General features: G+C 50.7%; 2 protein-coding genes across 2 annotated transcripts in view; one reads left to right on the top strand and one right to left on the bottom strand.

The window, feature by feature from the left end:
* The first annotated feature begins 48 nt into the window (after positions 1-48).
* Positions 49-15,018, top strand: LOC125688886 (glycogen phosphorylase, brain form). Its single transcript, XM_048935481.1, has 20 exons — positions 49-362; positions 1,215-1,316; positions 2,971-3,049; positions 3,608-3,711; positions 4,608-4,739; positions 6,514-6,625; positions 7,614-7,696; positions 8,506-8,649; positions 8,988-9,080; positions 9,204-9,350; positions 9,437-9,600; positions 9,930-10,044; positions 10,659-10,760; positions 10,864-11,011; positions 11,805-11,863; positions 12,207-12,348; positions 12,573-12,780; positions 13,052-13,186; positions 13,334-13,400; positions 13,669-15,018. Exons 1-20 carry the CDS (start codon positions 120-122, stop codon positions 13,819-13,821), a joined length of 2,532 nt encoding a protein of 843 aa, XP_048791438.1. The 5' UTR covers positions 49-119; the 3' UTR covers positions 13,822-15,018.
* An 88-nt stretch (positions 15,019-15,106) lies between these two features.
* LOC125688897 (lysophosphatidylserine lipase ABHD12) overlaps positions 15,107-27,972 on the bottom strand; it is a 35,249-nt gene continuing 22,383 nt past the window's right edge. Inside the window, exons 4-13 of the mRNA XM_048935517.1 lie at positions 26,218-26,337; positions 23,949-23,979; positions 22,398-22,443; positions 20,828-20,957; positions 19,853-19,890; positions 19,681-19,760; positions 18,826-18,908; positions 17,909-17,987; positions 17,511-17,638; positions 15,107-17,030 (exon numbers count right to left, since the gene is read on the bottom strand). Coding sequence (XP_048791474.1) covers positions 16,991-17,030; positions 17,511-17,638; positions 17,909-17,987; positions 18,826-18,908; positions 19,681-19,760; positions 19,853-19,890; positions 20,828-20,957; positions 22,398-22,443; positions 23,949-23,979; positions 26,218-26,337 — 775 coding nt within the window. The 3' untranslated portion in view covers positions 15,107-16,990. The remainder of the gene's footprint in view (positions 17,031-17,510; positions 17,639-17,908; positions 17,988-18,825; positions 18,909-19,680; positions 19,761-19,852; positions 19,891-20,827; positions 20,958-22,397; positions 22,444-23,948; positions 23,980-26,217; positions 26,338-27,972) is intronic.

The following is a 27,972-nucleotide window of genomic DNA, read 5'->3' as shown; positions in this document are numbered from 1 at the left end:
ATCCCCGCCTCCCCTCTTCGGGGCAGCGCCGTCCTGACCCCGCCCGGCAGAGGCGGAGCAGAGGCGCGGCGGAGGCGGCTGCGGCGGAGCGGCGGTGCGGGCGGCGGAGCGGTGCGGGGATGGCGGCGCCGCTGAGCGATGGGGAGAGGCGGAAACAGATCAGCGTGCGGGGCATCGCGGGGCTGGGCGACGTGGCGGAGGTGCGCAAGAGCTTCAACCGCCACCTCCACTTCACGCTGGTGAAGGACCGCAACGTCGCCACTCCCCGCGATTACTTCTTCGCGTTGGCGCACACGGTGCGGGACCACCTGGTGGGCCGCTGGATCCGCACCCAGCAGCACTACTACGAGCGGGACCCCAAGGTGAGCCGCGCCGAGCCGCGCCGGCCCCGTTTCTTCCGTAGGGTGAAAGCGCGGGGAGAGCGGCCGGGGAACGCGGAGCACGCGTCGGTTTGGCCGCCTCGGGTGGGTTTGAAGCTTGCGTGTGAAGCTCTCGGCGCTCGGAGCGTCCATCCGTCGCCGTCTTGCTCGGAATGCCGGACGTCGACCCCCCTCCAAGCCTGCATCAGCAGGCTGACCCCCTGCTGAGAGATATCTCTGCCCCTGCCTCAGCTGGGAAGGAGAACTGATGGCTCTCGGTGCCAAAAGCGGGCTGAGCCGGTGGCCCGGCTTGCTTATCTTCTCTCTGCTCAGAAAGCGCGAGAGCGGAGCTGGAAAATCACTAGCAGGAAGGGGGCTGGCCTGCTGCCCGGCACAGGGAGCCACGGGTGGGGGTCCTCCGTCATAGCAACTCCTGGTCAGCTTCAGTGCAGCGTGAGAAAACCCAAAGCCCGGTGCAGGCATCACCTCAGCTGAGCTGTAAAGATACGACTCAGCATCCTAGATAATTCGTGCCTGAAGTTAATTAGGGAAACACTCTTAACAAGCAACAAGATTTTTCTATAGAAGGCTGTTGGCAGGGAGATGTGCAGCAGGGAGCTGGCTAGCATCCCGTGCAAAGCTCCTTCTGACAAACAAGCTGTGGTGCGTGTTGTCCTGCACTGAGAGCCGGGTGGGGAAGGCATCCCTTCTGGGGAAAGCCTTTGGGTCTGATGATCATTTTAAGGGATTTCAGTGGAACCCTTTGGGTGCAACAGGTGATGAGTAGGGGCTTCCTGGAGGCCAGATGGAATGTGCTGTGTGTGTCACTGTGTGTGTTGTTCTTTGCCTCCCCAGCGTATTTATTACCTGTCCCTGGAGTTCTACATGGGCCGCACCCTGCAGAACACAATGGTGAACCTGGGCTTGCAGAACGCCTGTGATGAAGCCATTTACCAGGTGAAGTCTTTGGGTACTGCAGTCCCCCATGCAGAACTGGTGAAACTTTTCCACATGGAACATCTTTCTTTCTCAGGGCTCCCTCCCAAAGGCACTTTATTTTGACTAAACAAAGAGGCTTGGCTCTCTGTTAGCGTTCTTCATCCTCCAAAGAAGGCCATGAGGGGACCTCACAGAAACACTAGGGTTGGAAAAGACCACTAAGGTCATCACATCATCCAGTCTGACCTTGGGGTGTCTTGAGAGCTGGAATAAAACGTCCCTCAAACCACTTTTCTTGGGCTCCACATCCAGAAAGCAGCTCCTAAGTAGCAGGAAATGCCACGGTGCCAACAGCTTTGCACCATTAGGAGGGTGGTGGCTCATCGTGGGAGGTGCTGAGAGAGGCTGGGCCAGAAAGGAGAGCTGAAGCACAAAGCCACCAAACCACAGTTCGAATGTGCAGGTACACAAGGCAGCGCAGCAGGTGATTTGCTGATGGAAAAGCAAATCACCAGGGAGGAAGAAAGGGGGAGAAATTGCTTGATTTAAAATAGCATCGGATGAGTGTGAACTGGCAAAAGCACAGCCTGTGCTCAGTACCACTGAGTCGATCATAAAAGCCAGCCCATGTTTACTTAGGCTTGCAGCCATCTCTGCAGCAGGACAAGTAGCCTTTCTGACAGAACGTGAGTTTTTGGGCTTTATCTCCCAGAAGCTTTATTTCCCCTGTACCATGGACTGATTCATGTTACGCTTTCTAGCAGGGCTCTGTCACCCTCTCAAAATGAGATGCTCCAATTGCTGATGAAATGCCCTGGCCAGCACGTTCCCTGCCAAGGGATGGGAAGGGACTCCCAGGGAGAGACCTGGTACTTTTAGTATGGAGCACAGGCTGGTTTTATTCAGGGAGAGTCCTTATATCCCTTGGCGAGTTATTTTGCACGTGTTGATTGTCCAGATGTGGCAGTGAAGGCTTCTCTTGCTTTAGCCTCCAAGTTGTGGAGGTCGTGATGGCCAGCTCAGGTGGGGGGTCTTGCCCTCTGAGAAGTGCTGTCACGCCTATTAAGCTGGACACAGCCACTGGGGAGGCTGCCAGCCCTTGTGTTGGAGAAGGGGAGCCCAAGAACTGCAGGAGGTGATACAACCCCTTCCATCCATGGACTCTGGCCCAGAAGCTTGGCACCCAGGTGGTCAGGATGTGGGAATGCACAGAGCCTAACAGCAGCAGCTGCAACAACAGGCTGCAGAAATGGTTGTAAACTTTCTCAAGGTGGGCTGGGTGTAAGAAGAGGAGCGGTGCACGTAAGCAGGCAGTCCTTTGTGCATGGGCTGGCCACCTGCCATCCCATCTACAATTCAGAGTTCAGTAGGAGGGCCTTGCAGCTTGAAGGGCTGCCAGGAGGCAAGTGTTTTGTTTGATGTTTCTAAGGAAACTTAGTTCATGGGAAAGCGATGTTTGATGATGAGCTGAATTGTTTTCCAGTTAATTAGGGTGCCCGGGGACCAGAAGCTGAAGCTGGTGAGATGCTTTGGAAGTAAGGGAGGGAAGGGGTTGCAGAGAGAGAGCCCCGTACGGGTTAGTTTGGGATTTGTGTTTGCCCTTCTCAGAGAGCAGCCTCAGAGCGTGGGGTCTGCATACTGACATGTTCTCCTGTGCCTCTTTCCCCAACAGCTGGGTTTGGACTTGGAGGAACTGGAGGAAATTGAAGAAGATGCTGGGCTGGGAAATGGAGGCCTGGGCCGTCTGGCAGGTAAAGTGGGGAGAGGGGAGCCTCACCAGGAGCACACAAGGGCCAAGGGCAGCTCTGCTTCACCTCCTGCACCTGGGCCTGCCTGCTGCAGTGGGACAGCACACAGACCTTAGCCCATCTGTAGCCAGTATCCAAGAGGTGCCTTTGTGCCTGACATGCTGGGCTGTGGCTGAAAGGGGCCCTCTGAAGCCTTGCTCCTCACCTCCCTGTAAAACCTCACACTTTGCCGAGGTACCCCAGCAGCTCTCACATAGGCAAATTGCTGCTTTAATCTGCCTGTCACAAGGGACTGCTGCAGACGTGCTGCCTGATACAGAGGAAGCACCAGAGCTGATATTTATCAGAGCTGCCCTGGGCTGATAGCTAGGAAGGTTTGCTTTGAAAGAGACAGTATTAATTGGACAGCTGGACATGCAGCTTAGCACCAGCTGAGGGGTTCTCCGGCAGGTTCAGAAACGCTCAACAGTGCTGCATTTGGGTGCACTTGGGCAGGCTGTCACACAATTGCAGGGAGCAAGGGGGAGGTTCCTGCAGTGTGATCATGCCCTGCTCTTCCAGCTTGCTTCCTGGACTCCATGGCCACGCTGGGGCTGGCAGCATACGGATACGGCATCCGCTACGAGTTCGGCATCTTCAATCAGAAGATCGTCGACGGCTGGCAGGTACATCGGCCACCTGAGGTCACCCCTTCCACTTCTGTTCCCTGCTGTGCTGGTTACCTGTGGACGTGACCTGGCAAACTGCATATGCTGCCTTGGGCTGTCTGTGGCCTGCTCATTTTAGCCCTGCAGTGCCAAACAGGCAGCTGTGTCCAACCGTACGTGCTGAGCCTATGGCACTGGCTATTGGACATGTCCAGTCACATTCATCCTCCACCAGACAAATGCCAGCACCTGTGGGGTCCCTCAAGACACTGGGCAACGAGGGCTTAAATGGGACTGTCCCCTGTAGCATTAGCAATCATATCCCTGTGTGAGTGAAAGTAGGCTGAAAAGGTGCCCTGAAGGAGTTATCCCAACTGCATTGTCTGGAAATCATTTCCATTAGGAGAGTGCACTTCTGTGCATGAAGAACCATATGTTCCTATTTTAATTTTTCTTGTTTTCCAATTTTAATAGCTCTCCAGGTCAGGCAGGGTGAGAAGTATGAGGGTTGTGTTTTCTTCCTTCTCCACGAAGAAGCTGTGATGCTAGGCCCTATAAATGACATGCACAAAGGAAAAAAAAAAAAAGGCCATCCATGCTCACAATTTGTGACCAGGAACAGCACCAACGGCCTCTAGGGTACCACATCCTGTACCATCAGACCACATGAAAAGCCCTCCAAGCACTGTTTGCCTGGATGGGTTTGACCAGTACAGCTCTGCAAAGGCAAGAGAGCCAAGAGATTTACAGCAGCAGAGATGCCGTCATCTGCATTTCAGAAAGTCTAGCTGCCTTCCAGAGGCACGTCCATTTTGAAAGGCAGCTTATCACAGTTCTGCTTCTTCAGCTGTCCACCTTGAGAACCTTCACTTGGAGACGGGAGCCATCACCTGAACCACGTTTGCCTCTTGCAGGTGGAAGAGGCTGATGACTGGTTACGCTACGGCAATCCCTGGGAGAAAGCCCGCCCGGAGTACATGCTGCCTGTGCACTTCTATGGCCGAGTGGAGCACAGCCCTGAGGGCGTGAAGTGGGTGGACACTCAGGTAGGATGGGCCAGGATAGCATGGGGGTGGGAAGGAGCCTGTCCTGTGCTAACTGAGGTCAGGCTTTGCTTCTCTCCTGCTCCAGCAAAGCGTGCTCTGCTGCCTTTGCAATTTCACTTTCACTGGTTCCGACTGCAGCAGGATTGAAGGGGAAAGGGGAGGGGGGGTTCAGTCTGTTCAGTCACAGCTGTACGTTCAGGACCAGTTGGGACATGCTGATTTGATCCTTGACATTTAGCTTTTCAAGTGTGCATTACACATTAAGCAGTAGCACCAGGACATGAAAGGTTTGGGATGATTTCTCTGGTGTGTGTTTGCAACAGCCATCCTTTGCATAGTAATTTCTGCTTTCACTGAGCCTTTCACTTAAGAGTCTGAGCATTCAGGAGTTTGGTTTCCAGTATCAAACACAAATCAGATCTTCCAGAGTTAATCCTTGCATCCAGTCTTGCGTGGGTTTGTGCTGGAGGAGGACTGTACCCCCGGCTGCTTGCTCAAACCCAGTGGTTCTGCAGGTGGTTCTGGTGCTGCAGCGGGTGGAGATCAGTCTCTTGGGGCAGCCATGGAGCAATCCAGCCTGTGTTCAGCTCCTGTGGTCAGAGCGAGTGTCTGTCTTTCCCATGCTGGCCTGATGAGTAGAATGCTGTCTGGAGAGGCTGTAGACGAGGTTTCAAGTCTCCAGCCTGCCCAGAGGCCTTGTTCTGTGCTGCTGTGGAGAACAAATGCTTCTCCAGACACCCACATTCCCCTGCCTCAGGTTGAGGCGGGGCAGTGTCGCAATTACAGAGGTAATGCTGTGCTTCAGGAGCCACGTGTGCTGCTGCTTCATTAATGTGTTCCAGTCTTACAGCCGAGGAAGGGAAGCTTTGAAGAGGCACAGGTTTATTAAAAGGACTGAAGAAGTTTCAGCGTCTCCTCTCTGAGCGCTGCCCAGGGTGGAGGAAGAGCTTTGCTTCTGGGTGTTTTCCCCTTCCAACCCCAGCGCCACGCAGGGATCAGGGATCCCAAGCTGCGAGCTGGGGAATGCTCCTTCTGACAAGGAAGTGAGTTTTCAACCAGTGCCACTGAAGGAACAAACGGGAAAGGCTCAAAAAGCTAAAGCTGCAGCTTTCCAAATATAGCACCGTTCAGCTAATGGGATGCGTGCCCCAGTCCCGTGGCTCACACAGGGAAAGCTTTCTGCCTGCTTCCATGTTCGGAGCTGATAATATCAGCTTTGAGAGCCTGAGCTCTTGCTGCTTTTCTCCAGAGGGGGAGCGTTGCTGATGCCAGCACAAAGAAGCAGTTCAAGGTCGGAGTGTTGATCTGCCTGGATTTTTTCTGCCTTGTGAGCACAGAGGGCTCCTGGGCAGGATTCAGGCTGTGGAGTGTATCTGGCATATTCCAGGTGCCCTGGCACTACCCCAGCACAGGCAGAAGCACAGTGGCCAGCTGAGGATGCTTGCAGGGCTCTGGTGGATAGCTGATAGGTGCTCCAGATGGTATGGGAAAGTCAGCAGGCTGCTTGCAACTCTCTTTTGTTTAATTGATGAGCATGTAACTCGTTTGCCAGTGAAGCTCCAAGCCTCTCCTGTTAATGCATTGCTAGTAGATTCTGGAAGTGCCCTTGATAATAAACAAGTCTGTGAAGTTCAGCAGCTGTGTTGTAGTGCAGGTGGGATCTGTAGCACAGCCAGTTGTTGTCTGTGTCCTCTGGATTCTTTCAGGAGAGGTTTTCAACCATCTTCCCAAGCCATCATCCTGCTAACCAGAAGGGATCACTGTCCTTTTGCAGGTTGTCCTTGCTATGCCATATGACACACCAGTGCCAGGATACAAGAACAACACTGTGAACACTATGAGGCTGTGGTCTGCAAAAGCACCCAATGACTTCAACCTCCAAGAGTGTAAGTGCTGTCTGCTTTGTCCATCTCTCCTGGCTGCCTCCAAAACTCTGAGCACAAGTCCATGGATCATGCACCTCCAACCCACTTCCAGAGCCCTCGTGCACCTGTCCATCCTTCTTCCATCCCCATCATGATTGCCCCACTGTCAAAACATGCTCTGTGTATTCCCCTGGTGATAAACCAAGTGCCAGTGTGTTCCCCACGTCACCAAATGAGCTGCAAACCCACAGCTGCCATGGAGGTTTGTTTCCATGCAGCAGAACCCTTCAGTGCTGAAGGAAAATGGCAGCACAGCCCACTTCATTCTCCCTCGTAATTATGAGTTTCCTTTGGGTCCACGTGTGACCTCTAGTGCATTTTTTCAAGCTCTAATTGTAGTGCTGAAAAGCAGATGCTGGGCAATTAACAGTTACTGGGCTGTACAGAAATGGCATGTTTTAGATAAGACCCATTTGATTCATTCTTCCCTAAGAGCACTGAGATGTGTCCAGGCAGCCCTGACAGGAGAACCTGTGTGGGACAGAGGACCAGGGGTGATGGCTCTCGAGTCCTCATCATGTTTCCACAATTCCTGGTTGGCAGTCACGAGTGGGGTTTCAGATGGGCCTTTTCTACTCTTTAGGAGTTGACTGACTGTGGTCTTTGTGCTGCTTTGCCCTGCACCATTCCTCCGTGGTCCTTAAGTGAGGTGGCTGCTACATTGCCTTCCTCTCTTTGCCTTCTCCGACTGCTGTCTGTCTTCAGTTTCTTCTGTCCTTCCCAGTCCATGCATCTCAAGAAAACATGTGGAGATGCACCCTTGTCTGTTTTTTCTCTCCTCTGCTCTCTAAGGGAGCTTTCACACATGCATCCATTCCCATACATATTTCATTAATATCAGCCTTAATGTTCCTGTTATAAACCTCTCTATGAGAGAAGAGGGAAAGTACACTGCTGGGGACCTGCCTGTGCCTACAGCTGCTGCAGTGCTGTATTTCTGTCACTGCAGTCAATGTGGGTGACTACATCGAGGCGGTGCTGGACAGAAACCTGGCAGAAAACATATCCAGAGTCCTGTACCCAAATGACAACGTGAGTAACTCTCCTGCTTCTCTTTTCTGCTGCTTGGGATTGTCCTTCCTGTAGTTTTATCACTTGAAACAAAGGTTCTGGTTTGAGAATTTCTAATGCAAATGGTTGGCTCTGTAATTCTCAATGAACAGACAGCTCTGCTGGCTCCAGAGAGTCTCTGCTGTCTGACAACATCTCGGAGCCTGGCCTTTATTGCGTAGCTGCTGTCTTCTTTCCTGCAGTCTCAAGGCAGTTGCCAAATTACGTGGTTTGCAAAAGTAAGTTGTCATTTCGGAGGAATCCATAAGAGGGCACTCGCTTCCAGCCCAGCTTAAGGGCTTTCTCGCAAGGAATAGTCCCAGGCTACGTGGTCATTGTGCACCAGATCCAGATTGAGAGCCTTCAATATCCAGTCATGGAGTAGCATCTGTGCTGGAAGAGCTCACCTGCACTTTACTCCCACACGCTCATTTTTGTTGCCGTTTTGAAATAGACCAGCATAATGTGTGGCATGCATGGATGGCAGGCAGCTGGTGCTTCCACAGATGGCACTGGCTATTGCTGGGAGTCCAAAATCCTTGGTCCAAAAACCTTGTAAAGGGTCTTGCAGCAAGGAAAGGAGCTGTGCTTGGTCTGTCGGGTAGCCCCGACATGGCAGGTTCTGATGCCCTCTGGAGGCAGCTGAGAGGCAGCATGGGTAACGTGCATTCAGCCCGACAAGATGCAGAACATGTAAGGGAAGCTCATCAGATGGGAGCATCTCCAAGGGTTGGGCTGCCAACTAGGGATGGCAGCTGCAGTGCTGATGTCTGTGCATCCCCCTGCATCAGTTCTTTGAAGGCAAGGAGCTGCGGCTGAAACAGGAGTACTTTGTGGTGGCTGCAACGCTGCAAGACATCATCCGACGCTTTAAGTCCTCCAAATTTGGCTGTCAAGACCCTGTGAGAACAAGCTTTGAAACCTTCCCGGACAAGGTGAGTGTGGGGCAGAGAGGGCCCAGCCAGACCTTTGTGTTGTGAGGGAGGGCTCAGGACCAGGTGGGAGCAGGTGTATGGTTTGGGCTGGAACACGGAAATGATCTCTGGGCCCATCTTCCCAGGGTTGGGGGAAAAAAGGGTACAATTTGGAGCCAAGCTTGCCAAGATTGAGTCGCTCCAATTATGGGAGCTCTGTTTGTTTCTGGGGTGTGAGTGGGGTGGGTCCATGAGCCCTAAGAAGACACTCACCCCCAGCCTGAGCCCATAGTGCTGTGCTGGGGCACAATCAGAGCCCTGGCGCTGCCAGATCTGAGCCCAGTAGGTCTGTGTTGCAGGTGGCTATACAGCTAAATGACACCCACCCTGCCCTGTCCATCCCAGAGCTCATGCGGATCCTGGTGGATGTGGAGAAGGTGGACTGGGACAAGGTAAGCAGAGCTGCAAGGCACGTAACATCCTCATCAGGACTGAGAGCTGCTGTTCTGTCCTTACATGGGGCTTTCTTCCCCTGTTGTCCTGGCACATGCGTGTTAACTGCTGTCTATACACAGGCCTGGGAGATCACCAAACAGACCTGTGCATACACCAACCACACCGTGCTGCCTGAGGCCCTGGAGCGCTGGCCGGTCTCCATGTTTGAAAAGCTGCTGCCACGTCACCTGGAGATCATCTATGCACTCAACCAAATGCATCTGGATGTAAGAGACTGGGCTGGCTGTGGGCTGTGGAACGTTCCAGCCTCTGCAGCTGGGTCGCTGATGCCCCTGTCTCTGCCTGCCTGCAGCGTGTGGCAGCTCTCTACCCAGGGGACATTGACCGTCTCCGAAGGATGTCGGTGATCGAGGAAGGAGACTGCAAGCGTATCAACATGGCACACCTCTGTGTGATCGGCTCTCACGCTGTTAATGGTGTGGCCCGCATCCACTCTGACATCGTGAAGAATACAGTGTGAGTTGGGGGGCACCCACAGACCTTCCCTTTCCACTCGCTGAGCTCTGCCTGCAAGTGTGGGGTTCTGGCTGGGGCAAATTGGTGTTAAGGCCTGCTTTGGTTGTGTGATGGACAGGGCATCTTGTTAGAGTGCGTATGAGGTATAACTCATCTCCCTTCAGAGCTGATGAAGCCCTTAACAGCTGAGGAGGGGGCAGCACGGAGAGTTCATGGTGGTATAGAGATCAGCAGACACTGCCCTGAGCCAGCAGCACTTGCAGGGGAGCAGCTGAAGCTCTTAGGGGTGGGCAGTGGTTCAGTGCGGCCCCTGCTCCCTGCTGTTCCAGGTTCAAGGATTTCTATGAGCTGGAGCCGGAGAAGTTTCAGAACAAGACAAACGGGATCACACCACGGCGCTGGCTCCTGCTGTGCAACCCGGGGCTGGCCGACGTTATCGCTGAGGTGAGGCACGAGCATCTGGTGGGACCCCGGCCGTTCACTTCTGTGCACCTCCTTGTGTAGGCTGTGCTGTACAGAGCTGCAGAAACTTGGAGTTCACTTCCTTCCTTCACAGTCGCTGCAGCTAGGCTGTCAGGCAGCATCACTGGGGATGTGGGGTGTCCACGGGGAAGTGGGGTGTCCATGGCAGCGTTTAAGCTTCATAGACTCAAAGGAGTTTTCTCAGAGCTCCAGCTTCACTGTTGTCCCCCTGCCCCTGCACACTGAAGCAAGTAATAGCTGAAAAGACTTCCTCCAATTGAATGCATTTTTGTGTCCTGCCCATCACTTTCTCCAGCTGCCAGGAGGCCGTGGTACATGTGCACATACCCTTCTTCTGAAGCTCTCTGAGAAGGACTGGGTTGGGTTTTTTGCAAGTGCTTTTTTCCCCCATGCCCTTGAGCTCCCTGGTGATGCAGGGAAGTCAACTTGGTGTACAAAACTAGTTGTTTCCTTTTTCCTGTCCAGAGCATCTCCTCTACCCAAGAGGACTGTGGCATCTCTGTTGGGGAAGCATGGTTGTGGACAAGGTGAGTTGTCTTACAGGTGGGACATCCCTCTCTTGCTTTGTTCCTTAGAAAATCGGGGAAGACTTTGTCACAGATCTGAGCCAGCTGAAGAAGCTCCTGGATTTCATTGACAATGAGACATTCATCAGGGATGTGGCAAAAGTCAAGCAGGTAATGGGGTGAGAGGGGAAGAAGGGTAAAGGCAGCATGCTCCTACTAATTGCTTCTGGTGCCTGGGGGCCCGTGCCTGCTCCTCATTCCATTTTCTTGCCAGGAGAACAAGTTGAAGTTCTCAGCCTACTTGGAGGAGCACTACAAGGTCAAAATCAACCCTTCGTCCATGTTCGATATTCAGGTCAAGCGAATCCATGAGTACAAGCGGCAGCTGCTGAACTGCCTGCATGCCATCACTCTCTATAACCGTAAGTCCTGCTTGGGCTGCTAGTCAAGGCAGGTCCCACACCAGCCCCTCACTGCCAGCATTCCTGTGTATGTCACCTAAACAGGAAGGGGAATGGCTGTTTATGAGGATGGATGGTGATAGGACAAGGGGGAATGGTCTTAAACTGAGACAGGGGAGGTTTAGGTTGGATATGAGGAGGAAGTTTTTCACCCAGAGGGTGGTGAGGCACTGGAACAGGTTGCCCAAGGAGGCTGTGGGTGCCCCATCCCTGCAGGCATTCAAGGCCAGGCTGGATGTGGCTCTGGGCAGCCTGGGCTGCTGGTTGGTGACCTGCACACAGCAGGGGTTGGAACTGGATGAGCACTGTGCTCCTTTGCAACCCAGGCCGTTCTGTGATTCTATGACTTCTGAGCCTGGCCATGCCCTTCTGTCACGAGGGGCTTCTCCAGCAGGAGGACAGTGCAGAGCTCTGAGGAAAAGCTCACAGCCCATTTCTCCAGCATAGTAGGGTCCCAGGGCTTGGGTAACCCCTACACCTGTAGTGCAAGTGTTAGGACTGACTTGGTGCAAGTTAAAACCCCGCTCCCAGGCATATGCTTCATCCCTCTGCCCATTCACGAGGGGAAACAAATCACCACAGCTCTGTGCTCTCAGATAGTTTTCCCAGCACTGTTTTGGCAGAACTCTGGTTGGAACTTCAGGGTGGGTTTGCTGGGCCCACGTGCTATGGGTTGGGATCCCATCCTCGATGCAAGCAACAAGCTCTGCCCCGTTTATCTTCACATCCATTGTGTTATGCCCTGCTCTTTCAGGCATCAGAAGTGACCCTTCCAAATCCTTTGTGCCTAGGACCATCATGATTGGAGGAAAGGTAAAAAATATTCTCCAGTCTCGGTGCACACGTGGCTCAGCAGGGATGTGGGGAAGGTGCCATTGCCTTCTGGGGCTTTTGTTGCACCCACTGTGGCTTAATCAGCTGCTGGTTAATCAGGGTTGTGCTGCTGGGCTCATCCAAAAACACTGTCACAAAATAACTGAGCAGTATGGGGGGTCCTGTCACCCTCTCCCTGTGGCTCAGGACTTCTCCCAGTAGGCTGTGTTTGCTGATCCATGTGGACAGCAGAGGTGAGGCCACAGCGATGACCTGCACTAGCAGCTCTCATGCTGTGCCTTCCTTTAAAAGACTTCGCCCTTTCTGGGCTGCTCTTCTTCAGGCAGCTCCTGGCTACCACATGGCCAAGATGATCATTAAGCTCATCACATCCATCGGTGAGGTCGTCAACAACGATCCCTATGTGGGGGACAAGCTCAAGGTCATCTTCCTGGAGAACTACCGGGTATCCCTGGCTGAGAAGGGTAAGTCCTGCTCCCATGGAAGCAAGTGCTGGGAGCCAGGCACGTCCAGCAGTCGCATGGGGTTGTGGCAGGGCTGGGCCTTTGTGTCTGGTTCTGGGCTGTGGGCTGAGCTTGGGAGGTCAGCAGGCTTGCTAGCAAATGCACAGAGTCCTGCTGTCCTGGGCCCGGGCCGTGGGAGCTGCAGCGTGCCGAGGCCTAACTGCCACCTCTCTTGTGCCCGGCAGTGATCCCGGCAGCAGACCTCTCCCAGCAGATCTCCACAGCCGGCACAGAGGCCTCGGGCACCGGCAACATGAAGTTCATGCTGAACGGGGCCCTCACCATCGGCACCATGGATGGGGCCAACGTGGAGATGGCTGAGGAGGCAGGCGAAGAAAACCTCTTCATCTTTGGCATGCGGGTGGAGGAAGTGGAAGCCTTGGATCGCCGAGGGTTAGTGCCAGGGAGGGTGAAACATGTGCCAGGGCCTGTCCCAGTGCTATGCTTTGGCCAGGAGCCCTCCGCCCTGGGCTGGGCAGTGACTGTTCTGACAAGGGTGCAGTCCAGGGTGGCTCGACCAAAGCGCAGTGACTGAATAGGACACAAGCCCGGGCACAGAGTGCTTCTGGCAGCACAACTGTCTTGGAGGCACTGTCCTTACCTGCCCTAGGCGCAGGGCAAGGCACTGGTCAATACAGCCTGTCTCTGCCTCCTCCTCATGCAGGTACAACGCACGGGAGTACTACGACCGCATCCCGGAGCTGCGGCAGGCTATCGATCAGATCAGCAGTGGATTTTTCTCCCCAAGAGATCCTGGTTGCTTCAGAGATGTTGTCAACATGCTCATGCACCACGACAGGTGAGTCCTGGCAAGCATCCCATCCCCCTTGGTGCCTGCTCTTAGCCTGCCCAGCTCTCCTTCCTAGGGGCGATGTCTGTGTTGCCCAGACCCGGAACCCTTCAGCAGACAAGCTCTAGCCTTGCTCTCTTGTGCTTTGGGTTTCAGGTTTAAGGTGTTTGCCGACTACGAAGCGTACATTAAATGCCAAGGCCAAGTGGATCAGCTGTTCATGGTAAGAGCTGTCCCCAGCCAAGGTGAAGCTGGGGGTCACGGCCATGGCAGGGCAGGGAGGAGTTGAGGGAGCTGGATGGAGCGTGCTCCTTCTTACCCCAGCCAGCATTGCTGAGGTGTGGGGCAGGGTGAGGCGGGTTTTGACATGTCAGCAGCTCCTATCACTGCGATTAAACCAGTGAAGGGTGCTTGGCCGGCACCCTGTGAGGCTGAGCTGCCCCGGAGCTGCACGGGAAACTGACTGCTGCCGTTGCCTCTCCTCTTCCCAGGACCCCCGGGAGTGGACTAGGAAAGTGATCAGGAACATTGCATGCTCGGGCAAGTTCTCCAGCGACAGAACCATCACAGAGTACGCCCGGGAGATCTGGGGTGTGGAGCCATCTGCCACAAAAATCCCCCCACCCAACATGCCCCGGGATTGACGCAAGCACAGAGGGAAAGAGAAGGGGATGTGTTCCCAGCCTGGGAGGCCTGAGCTGCATTTCACCGCCAGCCAGACGGGCTTGGCTCTGCAGAACCAAGGCCTTTCCCTCAGCAGGGTAGTAGGATGCCCTGAGGAGGAGCCCTGACTGAGCAACAGGAGCTGGGAGAGAGAATGGACCCTGTGTTTGCACCCATGTATCCAGCCTGCACGTGCTGCATATTGCTTCTAGTGAGACAACCACAGATAAGTCTTCCACAACTGTGTTCCACGCTTAACAAGGGATTTCCAATTCAATCCTTCCAGTCCCTCTGCATGGAGCCTTGCTTGGCCTCTTTGCAGCGTGGGGTATCTTGTATTCTCCTCCAGAGGCTGTGCCAGCCCAAAAGCAACCAGAGAGGGAGGCTGCTGCCTGCCCTTCCAGTCACCTCTTGCCCCCATTAATGCCTTGAGAAAGTGGGGTTGAATGTTCAGCAGCTGCCTCCAGGGTGGCTGCTGATTCTGTACAGCCTGGTCCAAAAGGAGACGGATCAGCGCTTGGGATCACAGAGCTTGCTGTAGCCTCCTCCTGCACCTATTAACTGAAAGCCCTGTAGCCAAACCACTTCAGGGATTATTTTTTTTTAAATGTGTTTTTATTTTTTAGCATCCATGTGTGCATGGAACAGGTTCTACTTGTCACTGCCAGCTGGGCAGTTGACCCTGCAGCGCCCTTAGGCTCCCAGCGGGGCTCTGGGCTCTCCTGGTACTTCTGCCCAAGTGGTGCAAACATTATTACAGCTCTTGTGTCCCTCCACTGCTGGGTGATGCTGGTCGGTGGTGCTGGGGTCAGTTTAACACCTGTAGTGCAATGTAGTGCACCCATACTCCTGTGTGACACCAACTCATTAAAATGACCAAAATACCTGCTGGTTTGACTTGGGGCTGATGTGTAAGTAAACAGGCTCGGGGTTTCAGGTTGTAACAGAACAATGCCATGACACTCAAAGCCAGGCTGGGACAGGGTACCAGAGCCCTTTCCATGCCCTGGGATGGGGATCAGGTCTTTGGTTTGGCCTACAGCTGGCACATAGCTTGAAATTCTGGGAGCAGATCATGCTTTCCCCATTCTGAGGGGAAACAGAGGCTCAGTTTCACACTTAGAGCTGGCAGCAGCACTGCAGTGAAGACTCACCCAGTCCCAACTCGCCCCCACCCCTCAGCTCCCCTCCCACAGCCCTACTGCAGCACTGCCCCAGCAGGAAAAATAATAAAATCCCCCCAAATCACCAGGTGAAACAGGCTGCTGAAACGATCAGCAATCAATGCCTTTATTAAAACTACACCACTTTGAGATAAACATTTCAGTTCTAACTTCCAAGCTCATCACTGGCCTCTGAAAAAGAATGGAGGTGCTGGGATCACCAACATCCACAGTTCCTGTGCTGCCCCAGGGCAGGAGGCAGCCCAAGCCCACTGCCTGCAGCAGCATTAGCTGGAATGTACAGGTGCCTCTCTACAGAGCCAAGTAAGTGTTTCTCTTCTTGTCAGTGCAATAAATACAAGTGCATTAAACATAATTTAAGTGGCACAGTTAGCTTATGAGTATCACGGGTCAGAAACTTCAGGAATAACCACGTTAGTGCAGAAGAATCTCAGTACAAGAACAAGCTACTGTCTGCTGTGCAAGTAGTATGAGCCTGCAGGTCTAACCTGGATGCATGCCGAGCAGTTTCTACTACGCTGTACACCCCTGAATGGACCCTTTCTGGCAGCACCATCTGCTTCTGAGCACTAGTGTCTAACCTACAGCACCTGGAATTGGCTGTTGCCTGACAGGGACCCAGCAGGACACTGCCAAGACTGCAGAAGACCCTCTCTCCTCTCCCTGCAGAGCTCAACAGCAGCATAAAAGAGGCCTGTTGTAGCCCGAAGCAGTGATAGGACATCCCCAGGATGTATCTCCATGGAAGAGGGCTCATTCCCACTTCTCTTTCCACCCACAGCACTGAGGTGAGCTGAGAAAGCAGCTGCTGGAATGGCGTGTGGTGCCCAGGATGTAGAAGGGAGGTGGAGGGAGAGATGGGAAGGAACCCAGCCTTGTTTTTGCATCGAGAGCTATGTATCACTGCCTGCTCTTAACTACAGAGGAACAGCATAGCCACAGATCCTGCAAAACTTGGTCTAAGGAATTAAAAAGTAATTAAGAGAAAATAAAAAAGCCCTTCCCCCCCAAGAAAGCACACAGCTGTCCAGGTATGTATGAGGAACACAGAACACATCCACTCCCACACCCTGGGCCCATGCTCCTGGAAGAGGAAAGTCAGGCAAAATAACCTCATGCTTTCCAGTTTAATGCCCAAAGCTTGTAATTTATCTACAGCAACCACTTCAATCCTATTAAAAAGTGCATGTGAAAAAGGGGAGGAGCTCCACTGAGGATAATAGAGATGGGAGCAGAAAGGTTCAGGGAAAAAAAAAAAAAGCATACAGAGAAGATAAAAGGGCATCCATCTTTTCCATTAAAGAGATGTTTAAAAAGAGGGAAAAAAAAGCTTTCACTTTATTACCAAAATGTGTGCAATTAGCCCAACACTTGCAACACACTGTGACTCAAGAGCTAAACAAAAATGCCTCTCACCACCTGGATCTTTAGTGGATTTGTAATTACAGCTACTTAGCAAGAAGGGAAGGCAAAACATGTATTTCTTAGAAAGAAAACACCTCAAACTCAAGCAAGACAGCTGTGGTATGGAGACACTGCAAAAGCCATTTGCCAACAAAAGAAGTCTCTACATGATCCAAAAACCAGCAGCAGTGTTTGAAAGTGAAAGAAACACCCTTGGTCATGACACACATCCAAGGTATGTCTGTCCTCAGCAGTACCACTCTGGATTGGCCAGGCTCTGTTGTGCTTACTTGTTCACTGTTTGGTACCAGCTCCTGGGTTGTCGTCGCCCCTCCGTCCACGTCAAAAAAAGAAGCCAACCCCATCCTCCTCCTACCATCACAGGTGCTGATGGCAGGAGCTGGGGCTGCCAAGGGTACGCATCAGGACCAGAGTGGGAACTCCTGATCTCCTCTATTGCCAGGGATGGAAGGATGGCAGACTGGCCCACAGGGAGAGGGGAGGAAAATGAGGAGAGAGGAAGAAAAGAAAGGAAACCTCTGCGCTGCCAAGCAGCCATTCTTCAGTGATGATGCTCTTGTTCAGGTATTCCCAGGAATTCCCTAGGAAAAGAAACAACACAGCAGTGATTCTCAGCTCTCCTTCACTCTGGGGGATGCTGCAGCCCACAGATCTTCCACTTCCCTGACGAATACTAGGGCTCAAGCACTCGCAGCTACAGAAAACAGCAGCGAGCTTTGCTTTCACACATCAGTGGCTCCCACTAGGAGAGGTGAATGTTTGCTCTGCAAACAGCCCCTGCAGCAGAGATAAGACACGGGAGAGAACTCTCAGCTTTCTGTGGTTCCCCTCCCACAGGGAGTTTTAACTTTGCAGATAGATTGAGCGCTCTGCCTTCGTGCTTAGCCAGCACCAGCCTCTCAGCCACTCTGGAGGACAGAAGGGCTTTCATAAGAGCTGCCCAACGCGAGCACCTGCTGTGCATCCCTCACAGGGCACGCATCCCAGCGCCGATCCAGAGCCCAAGGCACCTCTGCCCTCCCCCCCACTGCCAGAAGAGACCCCGCAGGCCAGGCAGTTACCGCAGTATTCGAGGTAGCTCTGGGCTCCTGTAGATGTACTTGTGCCGGTAGCCGAGGTCTGTGTGGAACGGGACAAACTGCACCTTGTAGTCTCGGAAACTCCGCGACGTCGCAGCAATGTTGTAAAGCTGGGCCCAAGGGGAAGCAGGTCAGGGACACGTGTTGGCTTAAAGCTGCCACCCACCCCAAGGCAGCCACCTCTTCAGGGTTCCATTACAGGCCCTGGCTTGACCAGCTCTGCCAGTCCTAGCGTGGCTTCGCTATTGATTTACCACCTCCAGCACCACAAAACCTGCAGGCTATATATTTCTGTGCCCATCCCGCCTGCCTGGCTATACAAGCTCCTCTGTGTCATTCTGCCCACGCTGGTCCCTTCCACAGGATCACCACACACATACCTTCTTTCCCAGATGAAACGGTACCACCGGGTCATCCTCAGCATGAAGGATGAGCAGGGAGCAGGAAATGTACTTCACACTGTAAAGCAGATGACAGAGTCACAAGAGCTCAGGCAATCAGAAGCAAGCAGACTGGACATTTTCTTCCCTACCCTTCTACCACAAAGAGCCCCCTGCTGCTGTCAGACAAAGTCAGTTAAAAATAGAGCATGCGACCACCTGCAAGGCTTCAGTACAGCACAGTGCTAGGAAGCACGGGCTGACCCTCAGCAGGCTCCTGGCACTCTTTAACACCAACACACCTGGATCTGCAAGGAAACTGCGGTGGCAAATGTGTTCTGTGGGTCATTATCCTCAGTTCAAATCTTGACAGTGCTGTTATATGGGCACCATTAATGTAATCTACAGAAAGCTTACTAGTAAAAGGCAACCTTGGATAAGGTATTTGCTGCTCAGACCAAAGCGGCTCTCCCCTCTGCAAAGCACCATTCCCAAGGTCTGGTTGGTTTCAGTACTGGAAACCCAACTCCTAAATGCTCAGGCTCTTAAATGAAAGGCTCAGTGAAAGCAGAAATTACTATGCAAAGGATGGCTGATGCAAATGCACATCAGAGAAAGCATCCCAAACCTTTAATGTTCTGATACTACTGCTTAATGTGCTCTTGAAAAGCATAAATCACAAGGATCAAATCAGCATGTCCCTGGGTAGTCTCTGGGCTCTTTTTTGCATCTCTCCTCATTAAGACCAATTAAAAAGAAAGCTCCATAGTGCATTCATGGCTGGAAGAGCAACTGAAATCCCTTCAGCAAGTACAATGCTTGGACAAAAAAAGAGCAGAGTGCAGTCTGCTCCCTGATGCTTGTCCTGGCTCACTGCAGCATCAGCTGAAACCCCTGCAAACAGGAGATGCACTCACTTCTCATCATTTGCAAATTTAATTCCACTTGTCGTGATGGGGTCAAGGAAGAACCAGTCAAACCCTGGGAAGTATCTGTATATCTGAAAGGGAAAGTTTGCATTAGTGGGAGGCAGCAGCCATACAGACAGTAACAGAGCATGCCACTGCCATCCCTGTAACATCTCCGCTGTTGGCTGTGTTCTCAGCAATAAGAGCATGTTTCTAGTAGCACCATTTTCTCCCTCCTGTTTCAGGCTTGTCTTATGAGCCTGCTCAGGAGCCAGCTCTCTGGGTGCTCGCATGGTCAGGGTCTCAAGGCATCAAGCTGCTGCTGGAAAGTCTTCCTGCAAGGGAGCTTTCATCACCAGCCCAGCCACATCCAACACCCACCCTGCATGTCTGCTCAGTTCTGAGCCTGCCTGCAGCCAGGCTGGGTGGGAGAGATGGCCACATCAAGCTGAGCTCACATGGGGGTCTGGACAAGTTAAAGGGGCTGCACTGCAAGGGCTGTGGCCAGGGAAGCTCAGCATTGCCATCGCTTTGCTCACAACCCACAGACTGTCCTCTCACAACAGAGACCATTCAGCACAGGGGGGGCTGTCCGCTGCTGAGGGTAAAGCTGATTCTCCCCCTCCCTGCATTTACTTCTCTCTCTGATCCCAATTTATTTTCTTCTACCAGACTCCACAGATGTCTGGTGGTGCTTATTGCACTGGTCTTCTTAGGAGCTGCCTTAAGCACGAGCCTTTACAAGTGCCAGGAGTAACCATCCCTGCTGCCCCACGGAGCGAGCAGTCAGCTACGTCACTTTGGAAGGCTAACTTCTAGGCACACAATTACACACCACTGTTGTGAGAAGCACTGTGTACTTGCCACAGAAAAGGGATGACTTCGTGCCTCCTCCCGTATGTTGGTGAATGGAGATTCCAGGATCAGGGCTTCAGGGGGTGTTTCTGAAAAGCCAAAGGCAATGTGCTGAAGTGCAGCAGCCAAGGCCTGCGCCATGGGCAGCACCTGGGCCGGGTGAAGAGCCCCCCAGACTTACCTCTCTCACAAAGGCGCCTCACGAGGTTTGTTGCGACCCTGGAAAGAAGAACAGTGAGTGTTAATCTGGCACAGACCCTTTGCAAAGCACCAGGCTCTGACCTACAGACTGTATGGGACGTGCAGGGAAGAGGGGGAAGCAGCAATGTGGGCAGAGGTGTACGAAGTAGCTCCCAAGGTGACACTGCAATGAGTTACAGCTGGGTCAAAGCTGCAAGGTCTCCTCCATGCAACCCTGTGGGATGGAGATATTTCCAAAGCAGCCTCAAATGATTTCATCTGGACACAGCCTAAAGTAACTCTCGTGTTTGCCTCCTGCTCCTCACAAAATCAAGGGGTCAACAGTCCATGGTTCCTATTGAACATCATCAGCCTCCAGAGGATGATCAGCAGAGGAAACTGAGGAAGCAGGAAAGGCAGCTTAACATGCATGGAGAGGCATTTTGATTGCAGACTTCTCACTGTTCATACTTCCCTATGCCAGGCACAACCATGTAAATTGCAGATGGGCAGCAGTGTAACCATGCAGGCATCTACACAAGCATTGATTACAAACAGTATGTTTGTAATAGGATAGGAGAGAACATGTTGTAAGAGAAAATAGCATGCACACGTGCTGGTCTTTCAGAATGTCAAATAAGTGTTTTGCTTTGAAAGACAAATGCAAACAGAGGTTTACCACAGGAAGAGATCAGTGCTGTCCCACTCTCTTTCCCCATAATCAAACAGAATCTTATCTAAGTGTCTGCTTTCCAGACTCCCTCTGGGCAATGAAAGTTCAAGATCAATTCCTGCACAGTCATTTGCTGTAGCCCTTCTCACTCTGCAGAGTGAACAGAGGAAGCTCCTCTGCAGCAATTACGCCTCAGACTCCAAGCCAAGCCAGCCTAGGGATTATGGCAAACAGCACCTTCAGCCAAGGTCAGTGTTACTGTTTCTCAGAAGATGCTAAGTCCCACTGCGATTAGATGCTTACCCTGTGCCCAAGGAGTGCCCCCATATATAGACAGGGTTGTCTCCACTTCTTGCTTTTATCCAGTCAAAGACATGAAGGGCATCGTAGGTCATTCCCCTCTCCGACGGGCTGCCTACTGAATCACCCCAGCCTGAAACACAAGGTGTCCCTGTTCAGAAAGGCATGAATGGCACCACAAAGCCAGCCAGCTCTTCCCACACAGCCCACCTGCAAAGGTGTGCGACACGGACAGATTCTGCTTAGCTCACTGTGCTCCTCTACAATTTGGGTTAAAAGCCCTGACTGATCAGCAGTCACTGAAAGAAAGTAATTGCTGTAACTGCTGGCTGCCATGCAGTTTTTAACAGCTTGGTCAATAACAAAATCAAGAGCTGGATCTCAGACAGTGCCACACTGTGTTCTTGCAGCTCCCCATCAGTATAACCCAGCTCCCAAACCTTAGCTGCCTTTGCACATAACCAACTTGGGAGTGCAATCTCTGGTAAAGAACTGGATCCTTATGATCTAAACACAGGCATGTTTCACAAAGCTGCTGCAACGTCAGCTTGTCCATGCTGTTCAATCAATGCCCTGCAGCAATTTTCCACTCTCCTGATAGCCTTGGCTCTGTCCCTGTTACAGCACATCTACAAATCCTCTGCTGAGCAGAAAACGTGCCACATCCCTTTTGATACCTAATAAGCAGCTGCCAGGAGGATGGAAAAACAGGGCAAGCTCCTAATGCACCTCTCTCAGATGTCTTGATAAAACTGTGATGGGGAAATTTCTTTACCACTCACTAGTGCTGCCTTGGTCTCGACACTAAGAAGGCAAACAGCAGCAGATGCTTGACTGCTGCTGGCACAGAGATGCAAAATGGTCACAGGTTCTGCTGAAGATGCTGAGCAGTGAGCTACCACACACCTCAGCTTTGCAAAAACGAATTTGGGGTCTCTGTGACAGCATACAGAATATTAAATAGGTCTTTTATCAAAGGTATCAGCATTTGTGGAGGAAAAACAGGTTTTTTTTTACTGCAATCTTGAATATGCTTTAATTCTTGTGCATTTTATTACCCTTTAGAGAGCTCCTCTGCTCTCCAAATCAAAGAGCCCTGTGCACAAGGACAGACAGGAGCCAGAGTCCCAAGCTGGACATCAGGAAGCAGGGCCTGAGGCTCCACCAAAGCTGCTGCCCAGCAATGCAGTTGCACTCATTTTCTGTGTAATGCACACAGAGGTTTCACGTGCCAAGCAGGGAATGAGATCACTGCCTCTTCTCACAATGGTTACAGACTGGGGACCCTCTGATACAACAGGAATAGAAAAGATGAATTGTTTCTGGCAGATCTTCTCAGGAGGAAAAAAAAAAGGGGGTGGGGGGGTGAGGGAAGAACTCAAAGCTGTGCATTTCTGGAAGCTCTCTGTATATCCCTGGAGAAAAAAGACACACAGTAACCACCCCTAATTAGCTGGCAGTAAGCCTTTATGAGTTCCCATGAGATTAAAACAAATAAATAAGCAGCAACTACTTTGCTGCTTAAGAAAGAGACGGCCAGAAGTGTTTCATATAGTAACAGGTGCCCACATACCTCGATAATCAAATGTGACCACGTGGTACCCAAGGGAGCTGAGGACCTGGAAGGAACAGAAACACAAACTCATCACAGAAACAGTCACAGCAGCCATGCCCCTGCCTCAGGCCAAGGATGCAGGGATACAGGGATCTAATTTACAACGCCATCAGCCCAATAAGGCAGAGGGTTACTTTGGCTTTGTGATGTGGCAGGCACAGGACTTTGAAACAGCGATAGTTCGTGGCTTTACTCCATTGGTCTGCTGAAGCTCACACCAGGCTTTCTGAGATGTAGGTCCCCCTGTAGCAGCTCTGCCTTTAAGATCTACAAGCATGCTCAGACTGTTTCCTCTGCAACAACTGCCAGGTTTTGCTGTGCAACAGTCCAGCTGCTTCATTTATGCTATTCAACCCTGCTAACTTGTGCTTAGCAGCACAGGCTGATTCCCAGGAAAACAACCAAGCAGATCACCTACATGACAGCCTTCTCAGCTGTCATCGTGTGCCATCCTCCAGGCACTTTTATCTTAGAAGAAACATCACCTGTTTCCATGAGGCTGAATGGCATTTTCCAAGCGACCCGAATTAAAAAGAGTTTACTGCAAGGGATCTTGCATAAGGAGATGCACTGCAATAAATCTTCACAAATGCCAATGCTGATGCCAATTAAAGAGAAAGAAATGAGAGCTACATTCATCTGGAGAACATAAACTCAATCCTTTCCAAATAAACTAGCAAAAATAGTTACAGCTTTCAGAAACACTTTGTATCAGACCAAGGCATTGTGTGAGAGAAAATGACCGCAGAAGTCATTAAGCAAGACCCAAAGCAATTGAAGTTCCCTGTTCTCACAAGGCAACACTGTGCTAGGCAACACTTGAGATGGTAACACAGATGAACTGTGCCATGGGAAAAGGGGAAAGGTGGGCTGAACTGGCCTCTGATTGACAACTTATAAGCAAAACGTGTGCACTGACAATCTGAAGAACACTTCATTGCAACAAGTGGCTGTGTGACTGGGTGAGATTGAGCTCCCAGAGCCCAACCAACAGGGAAGTTTATGTTGGCTCAGCCCAACATTTCAGCATTTACAAGACCAAAAGTCATCTTGAAAAGTTTGAAGAGCGTGAGGAACACGAGCCGGCTTCAAACCTTGTGCACCTTCCCTTCATTTGGAGAGATGTGGTAGCATAATGGTGGGCATACAGAGACTGCTAACATATAAGAATGCTCTTACACAGTACCTGAAGTCAGAATACTGCTACAGTCAATCAAATCACGGCTGTGATTAAATAAAGCTTTTATTTTTCCTGTAAATTGTGTTGTGAAAGTATGATAGGCAAAGCTCGGTAGGAGCTGACAGGTAGCAGCAGGTAAAAGATCTCTGAAGTATCTTTAACGTGGAGAAGAGCGCTCAGTGCTTACAGACCCCTTGTGCACTTCATGTCCAGAGACTGGGAGCCCTCGGCTATCTGCCTGTTGGCAGTGGGCTGCAGTGAGCAGCCTCCATGCCTGTGCACATCTCACTGTGCTCACACAACCACTTGGACAACGTGCAGCCACTTACCTTATAAAGCTCCACACGGTGATCCCCTCCTCTGGCAAAAGCGATTCATGTAGAAGAATTCAAAAAAGAAAGAAGTCAGCATTTAGGCTTCTAGAGACAGATTTTTCCCATTGTCTCAGGACTTCAGCTAGACACAATCAGCAGAAGAAGCACTATAACTGCTTTGTAAAGGCCTTCCAGAAGGCACCAAGGCTTTCTTGAGCTATGCAGGACTTAGCCTTCTCCCTTTAAATCTCTTCTGATGGCACAGAAAGATGAACTTCTCAGCCCTCCAACCTGCCCCTGGCCTTGACCCAGCAGTACGCCCTGATCTCAGCAGACCTCACCACATCAAGCAAGCTGGGCCTTGGATCTTCTCACCTGGCTCCAAGCACAGTGACAGAAAGGACAGGTGCAAGAGAGAAACCAGAGCTGAACATTGGGAACAAGTTCGTGGGAAGAATCAGCTTTAATGCATTTAGGTTTTTTTGTAAATTGAAATCTAGATGCTAAAAAGGAAAGGAGACTGAATGTGCCTTTAGGTGCACTAAAATACATCTACAAACATTGGTCTAGTAGTGTTGGAAGAGCAGATTTGCACCTGCACTCATATGACCAGTCCAAAACATCCCTGCTGTGAGGGTTTTGGTCAGTGCAGGCTCTGAATCAAAGTGTCAAAATGCCACTTTCCAGAACTCCCTTGAGAGCACACACACTTGCCAGCTACAAGCTGTCAGCTCCAACTGTGCTCCAAAATACCCAACACAGCAGAAACAGGGCAAAATGCAAGGGGTTGCTTGTAGGCCAGCTTGAACCAAACCACTCTGAGGAAGAGGTATTGAGGTATTTGCCTGAGAAGCCACCCACACGTGCACACCCACACCTTCCTCAAAGTGCAATGCAGGCATTTCTTTAAGGGCATCAGGTACACCAAACAACTCTGCCTCAGCTCCAGAGCACTCAGCCAAAGCAGAAAGCAGAGGCAGTGCCCTTTTACTTATGGTTAATGCAGCCTGCATCAATAAAGCAGCCATTTTGCAAGAGTGATATGTATTAAAGCAGGAATGGCAAAGCTGATACAACTCCAGCTTCCTCCAGCACACAGTAAAGCTAAATGTGAAATAGAGAACCAGTCCATAGCTCAGCACTTTATCTCACTAACACCTGGGGGAGCCAAGAAGTAAATCTAATCAATAGGCACATACATAACAGAGATACTGGTCCTAAATTACCACCATTATGCTGCAGAACAGCTTCCATTAGTATCATTTGCTTCCACACAAGGAAACAAGCTAAGCAGAATTTGAAAAATGAGGCAACAATTTGATTAAACTTTTAATACATCAGCACAAGGAGACAAGGTCAGTTGCTAAAGTCCCATCTGCACACGTATTTCCCACTCACAGCATGCAATTTCCATACTTTGCCTTACACGAGGAAGGATTGCTGCTGACCTAAGATTTTAGGGGAAGGAGGACAAAGTTCCTGCAATGTAAGGGCCAGCAAGTCTTCACAACCACCACAGTTAAAGCAGAATTGTATTTCTGTAATGCTTCCCCCTTGCAGAGCACCTACAAGCACACATCAACACAAGAACACGCACTCAGAACTCCAAAAGGAGCCCACACTCTTTGAAAACTGTATGTTAATAAAGCAGATAGTTGTGTACTAATAACTGAACTGAAGCTCTGCATCATACAGATATGGGGCAGGAAAAGCATGGTACTAAGAATCATCCAGCAAGTTTCCTACTGTGCTTTTAGCACCAAGAAACATAGGATAGAGAACCTGACCATGGCTGATATCTGTGGTCAACTACAAAACTGCAAATTCTAAACACGTTCCAGACCAATATCCTCTATGTATGCAACAATGAAACAAGACCAGCACTTTACCTTCCTCTTTCCATCTGATTTTCCTTCCTCAAAATGCATTACAATAAGCTCAAGAAAAGAACTGGAAAGCTTATTTAATGCACTTAAAGCACATATACAGAAATACAAATTCTATCTCATACCTCAATTAAGAAACCATTAGAGTGACAGTAAGTATTGCTCCCTGCTTGATCTACTACATGTCACAGCCTCCTGGCTTCTGGCAGACACGAGATACAAAATAACTACAGTATCACCTATCTCTGATAATGCAATAAGTCTGTTTTCAGGTTTGATGAATAGGAGAGGCTTCCTTTTAAAAGAAAAGCACTGAGCTGTTTTTAGATCATGTGTTGATGCTGTGACAAGGCAGGGAGGCACCACCCACAAGAAGTCACTGCTGTTTTGTGTCTCACCTTGTTCCTGCATTGCCGTGCAAGTAAAGGATCACAGGATGGCTGGAACCCAAAGCATCTTCAAACCACAGCTGGTCCTTCCCTCTGGCATTCTTCCATAAGGCTGCAGGGACCGTATGCCTGCATCCAGAAGGAAAAAAATACATCCCCTATTGCTAATCAGTCTCTGCAACTCAACCATCAGCTCTTCTGATGGTTTCATTCATGCAGAGTTGCACTGCTCACACGTTTTCCATACAACTGTCACACTCAGCCAAAAACACGTTAAACATTTCTAAAAGTATCTTTCAAACAAACTGTAACAGGATCATCACTGGGGTTATTTCTGCATTTTCATCTCCATCTGTGCTGCTTTCAAAACTCGAGGCTGTGCAAGCCACCAAATTCAAAGTACATTTACTGCACATCCTGCCGTTCCAGAGAAAGAATCTCAGCCCCTCAGCTTTTATGGCATTTGATTACTTCAATTAACAGACTAAATACATCATAAACAAGATTCACAGCCAGGCCAGTAGATACGCAGAACAATCACCAAAGTCAGCTGACTTTGGAAAGAACATTCCATGAGCAAGAGGCACAGCTGAGTAAGGCGAGTGGAGGACAAAGAGGTGTTCAAGGTTTGCTGAGAAAATCATGTGTTTTGTTTACAGCACCAGGTTCCTGAAGGTGTAACATTTTAGCTGGAAAAGCCTCCATCTAGAAGAGCCAGGAATTTAACTCACAGCTGTTCCATAGAGAATATCAACGGGCAGCCTGTTAGAAAGAATTCAACACCGGTGGAATTGAAAGAGAAACAACAAACCAAATAAAAGGCAAACATCCAAAGTGGGTGATTATTTTGGAATACAAGCACTGAAGGTGAGTGCATGTCCACAAGCCCAAACCACTGACAAGGGGGGCCGGCTTACAGCTGTCACAGTAACTGCAGTACTCCCTTTTCTCCTAGGAAGATCAAACTATCCACAACACCTTCCTCCCAGACGTAAAAACATTCAGAGGGCAAACCAGCACATAAGACACTACAAAATTTACTTGTGTGTGGGCAGCCAGATGGAGGTTTTGAGGAAGAAAAAGCCCCAACAGCTGCAGGATCCAGCATTCTGCCCTAGGAATTCTCAGAGCTTACAATGAAAGCAGGCTGAAGACTCTGTTTCAGAAATGTGCTGAACAAAACACCTTACAGGAGCACTAAAGCAAGGCTCCAAACTTCACTGAAAATCTACTTGATAAGCATCAAGACAAGTCACACAGACACTGAATTGCCACCAGAAGCTGGAAGTCCTGTTCTGGTAAAGAAATACAGTATATTCATAAAGGAAAACCAAAATCTCAAGGTTGCAATCTAAAATTATTCAGCACGTTATCAGGTGGAATTGTAATTGTTGAAGTGAAGAGACAGGCCATTACTTAATTAGCCTGCCTTGGAAACTGAACCAACTGCTGAAAACGTCTTTCAGCATAACTCAGCTAAAGGGAAGGAACCATTTCATGCAGCAGGATACCACTGACCTGCTCACAATGGGTGAGCCAGTCTCAAGCAATGAGAGCCCTCTGCATTAGCAGACACGTACAGAGGACCTGCACACAACTAAAACCTCTAAATGCTGCAGTCTGCAGCTCTAATGACACTGGCTGTATTAAGAAATGGCACCTTTCTCTTCACACCTGAACAGCATCTGGACTTTTTTCCCCTCAGGTGCTCAATGCTCTTGGATACACATTCAAACTGCAGGCACTGTTTGCTCAAAGCTAGCA

The sequence above is a fragment of the Lagopus muta genome, chromosome 2 (assembly GCF_023343835.1).
Source record: "Lagopus muta isolate bLagMut1 chromosome 2, bLagMut1 primary, whole genome shotgun sequence".
Classification (NCBI taxonomy): Eukaryota; Metazoa; Chordata; class Aves; order Galliformes; family Phasianidae; genus Lagopus; species Lagopus muta.
The sequence above is the reverse complement of the archived record's forward strand: the minus strand, read 5'-3'. Positions and strand labels throughout refer to the sequence as shown.

What these genes read in the sequence shown, in the direction of transcription:
- LOC125688886 (XM_048935481.1), top strand. Translation starts at nt 120, where the DNA reads ATGGCGGCGCCGCTGAGCGATGGGGAGAGGCGGAAACAGATCAGCGTG. An exon ending in TGACTTCAACCTCCAAGAGT is followed by an intron (nt 6,626 to 7,613) that starts GTAAGTGCTGTC and finishes CTGTCACTGCAG; the next exon opens with TCAATGTGGGTGACTACATC. An exon ending in TCAACCAAATGCATCTGGAT is followed by an intron (nt 9,351 to 9,436) that starts GTAAGAGACTGG and finishes GCCTGCCTGCAG; the next exon opens with CGTGTGGCAGCTCTCTACCC.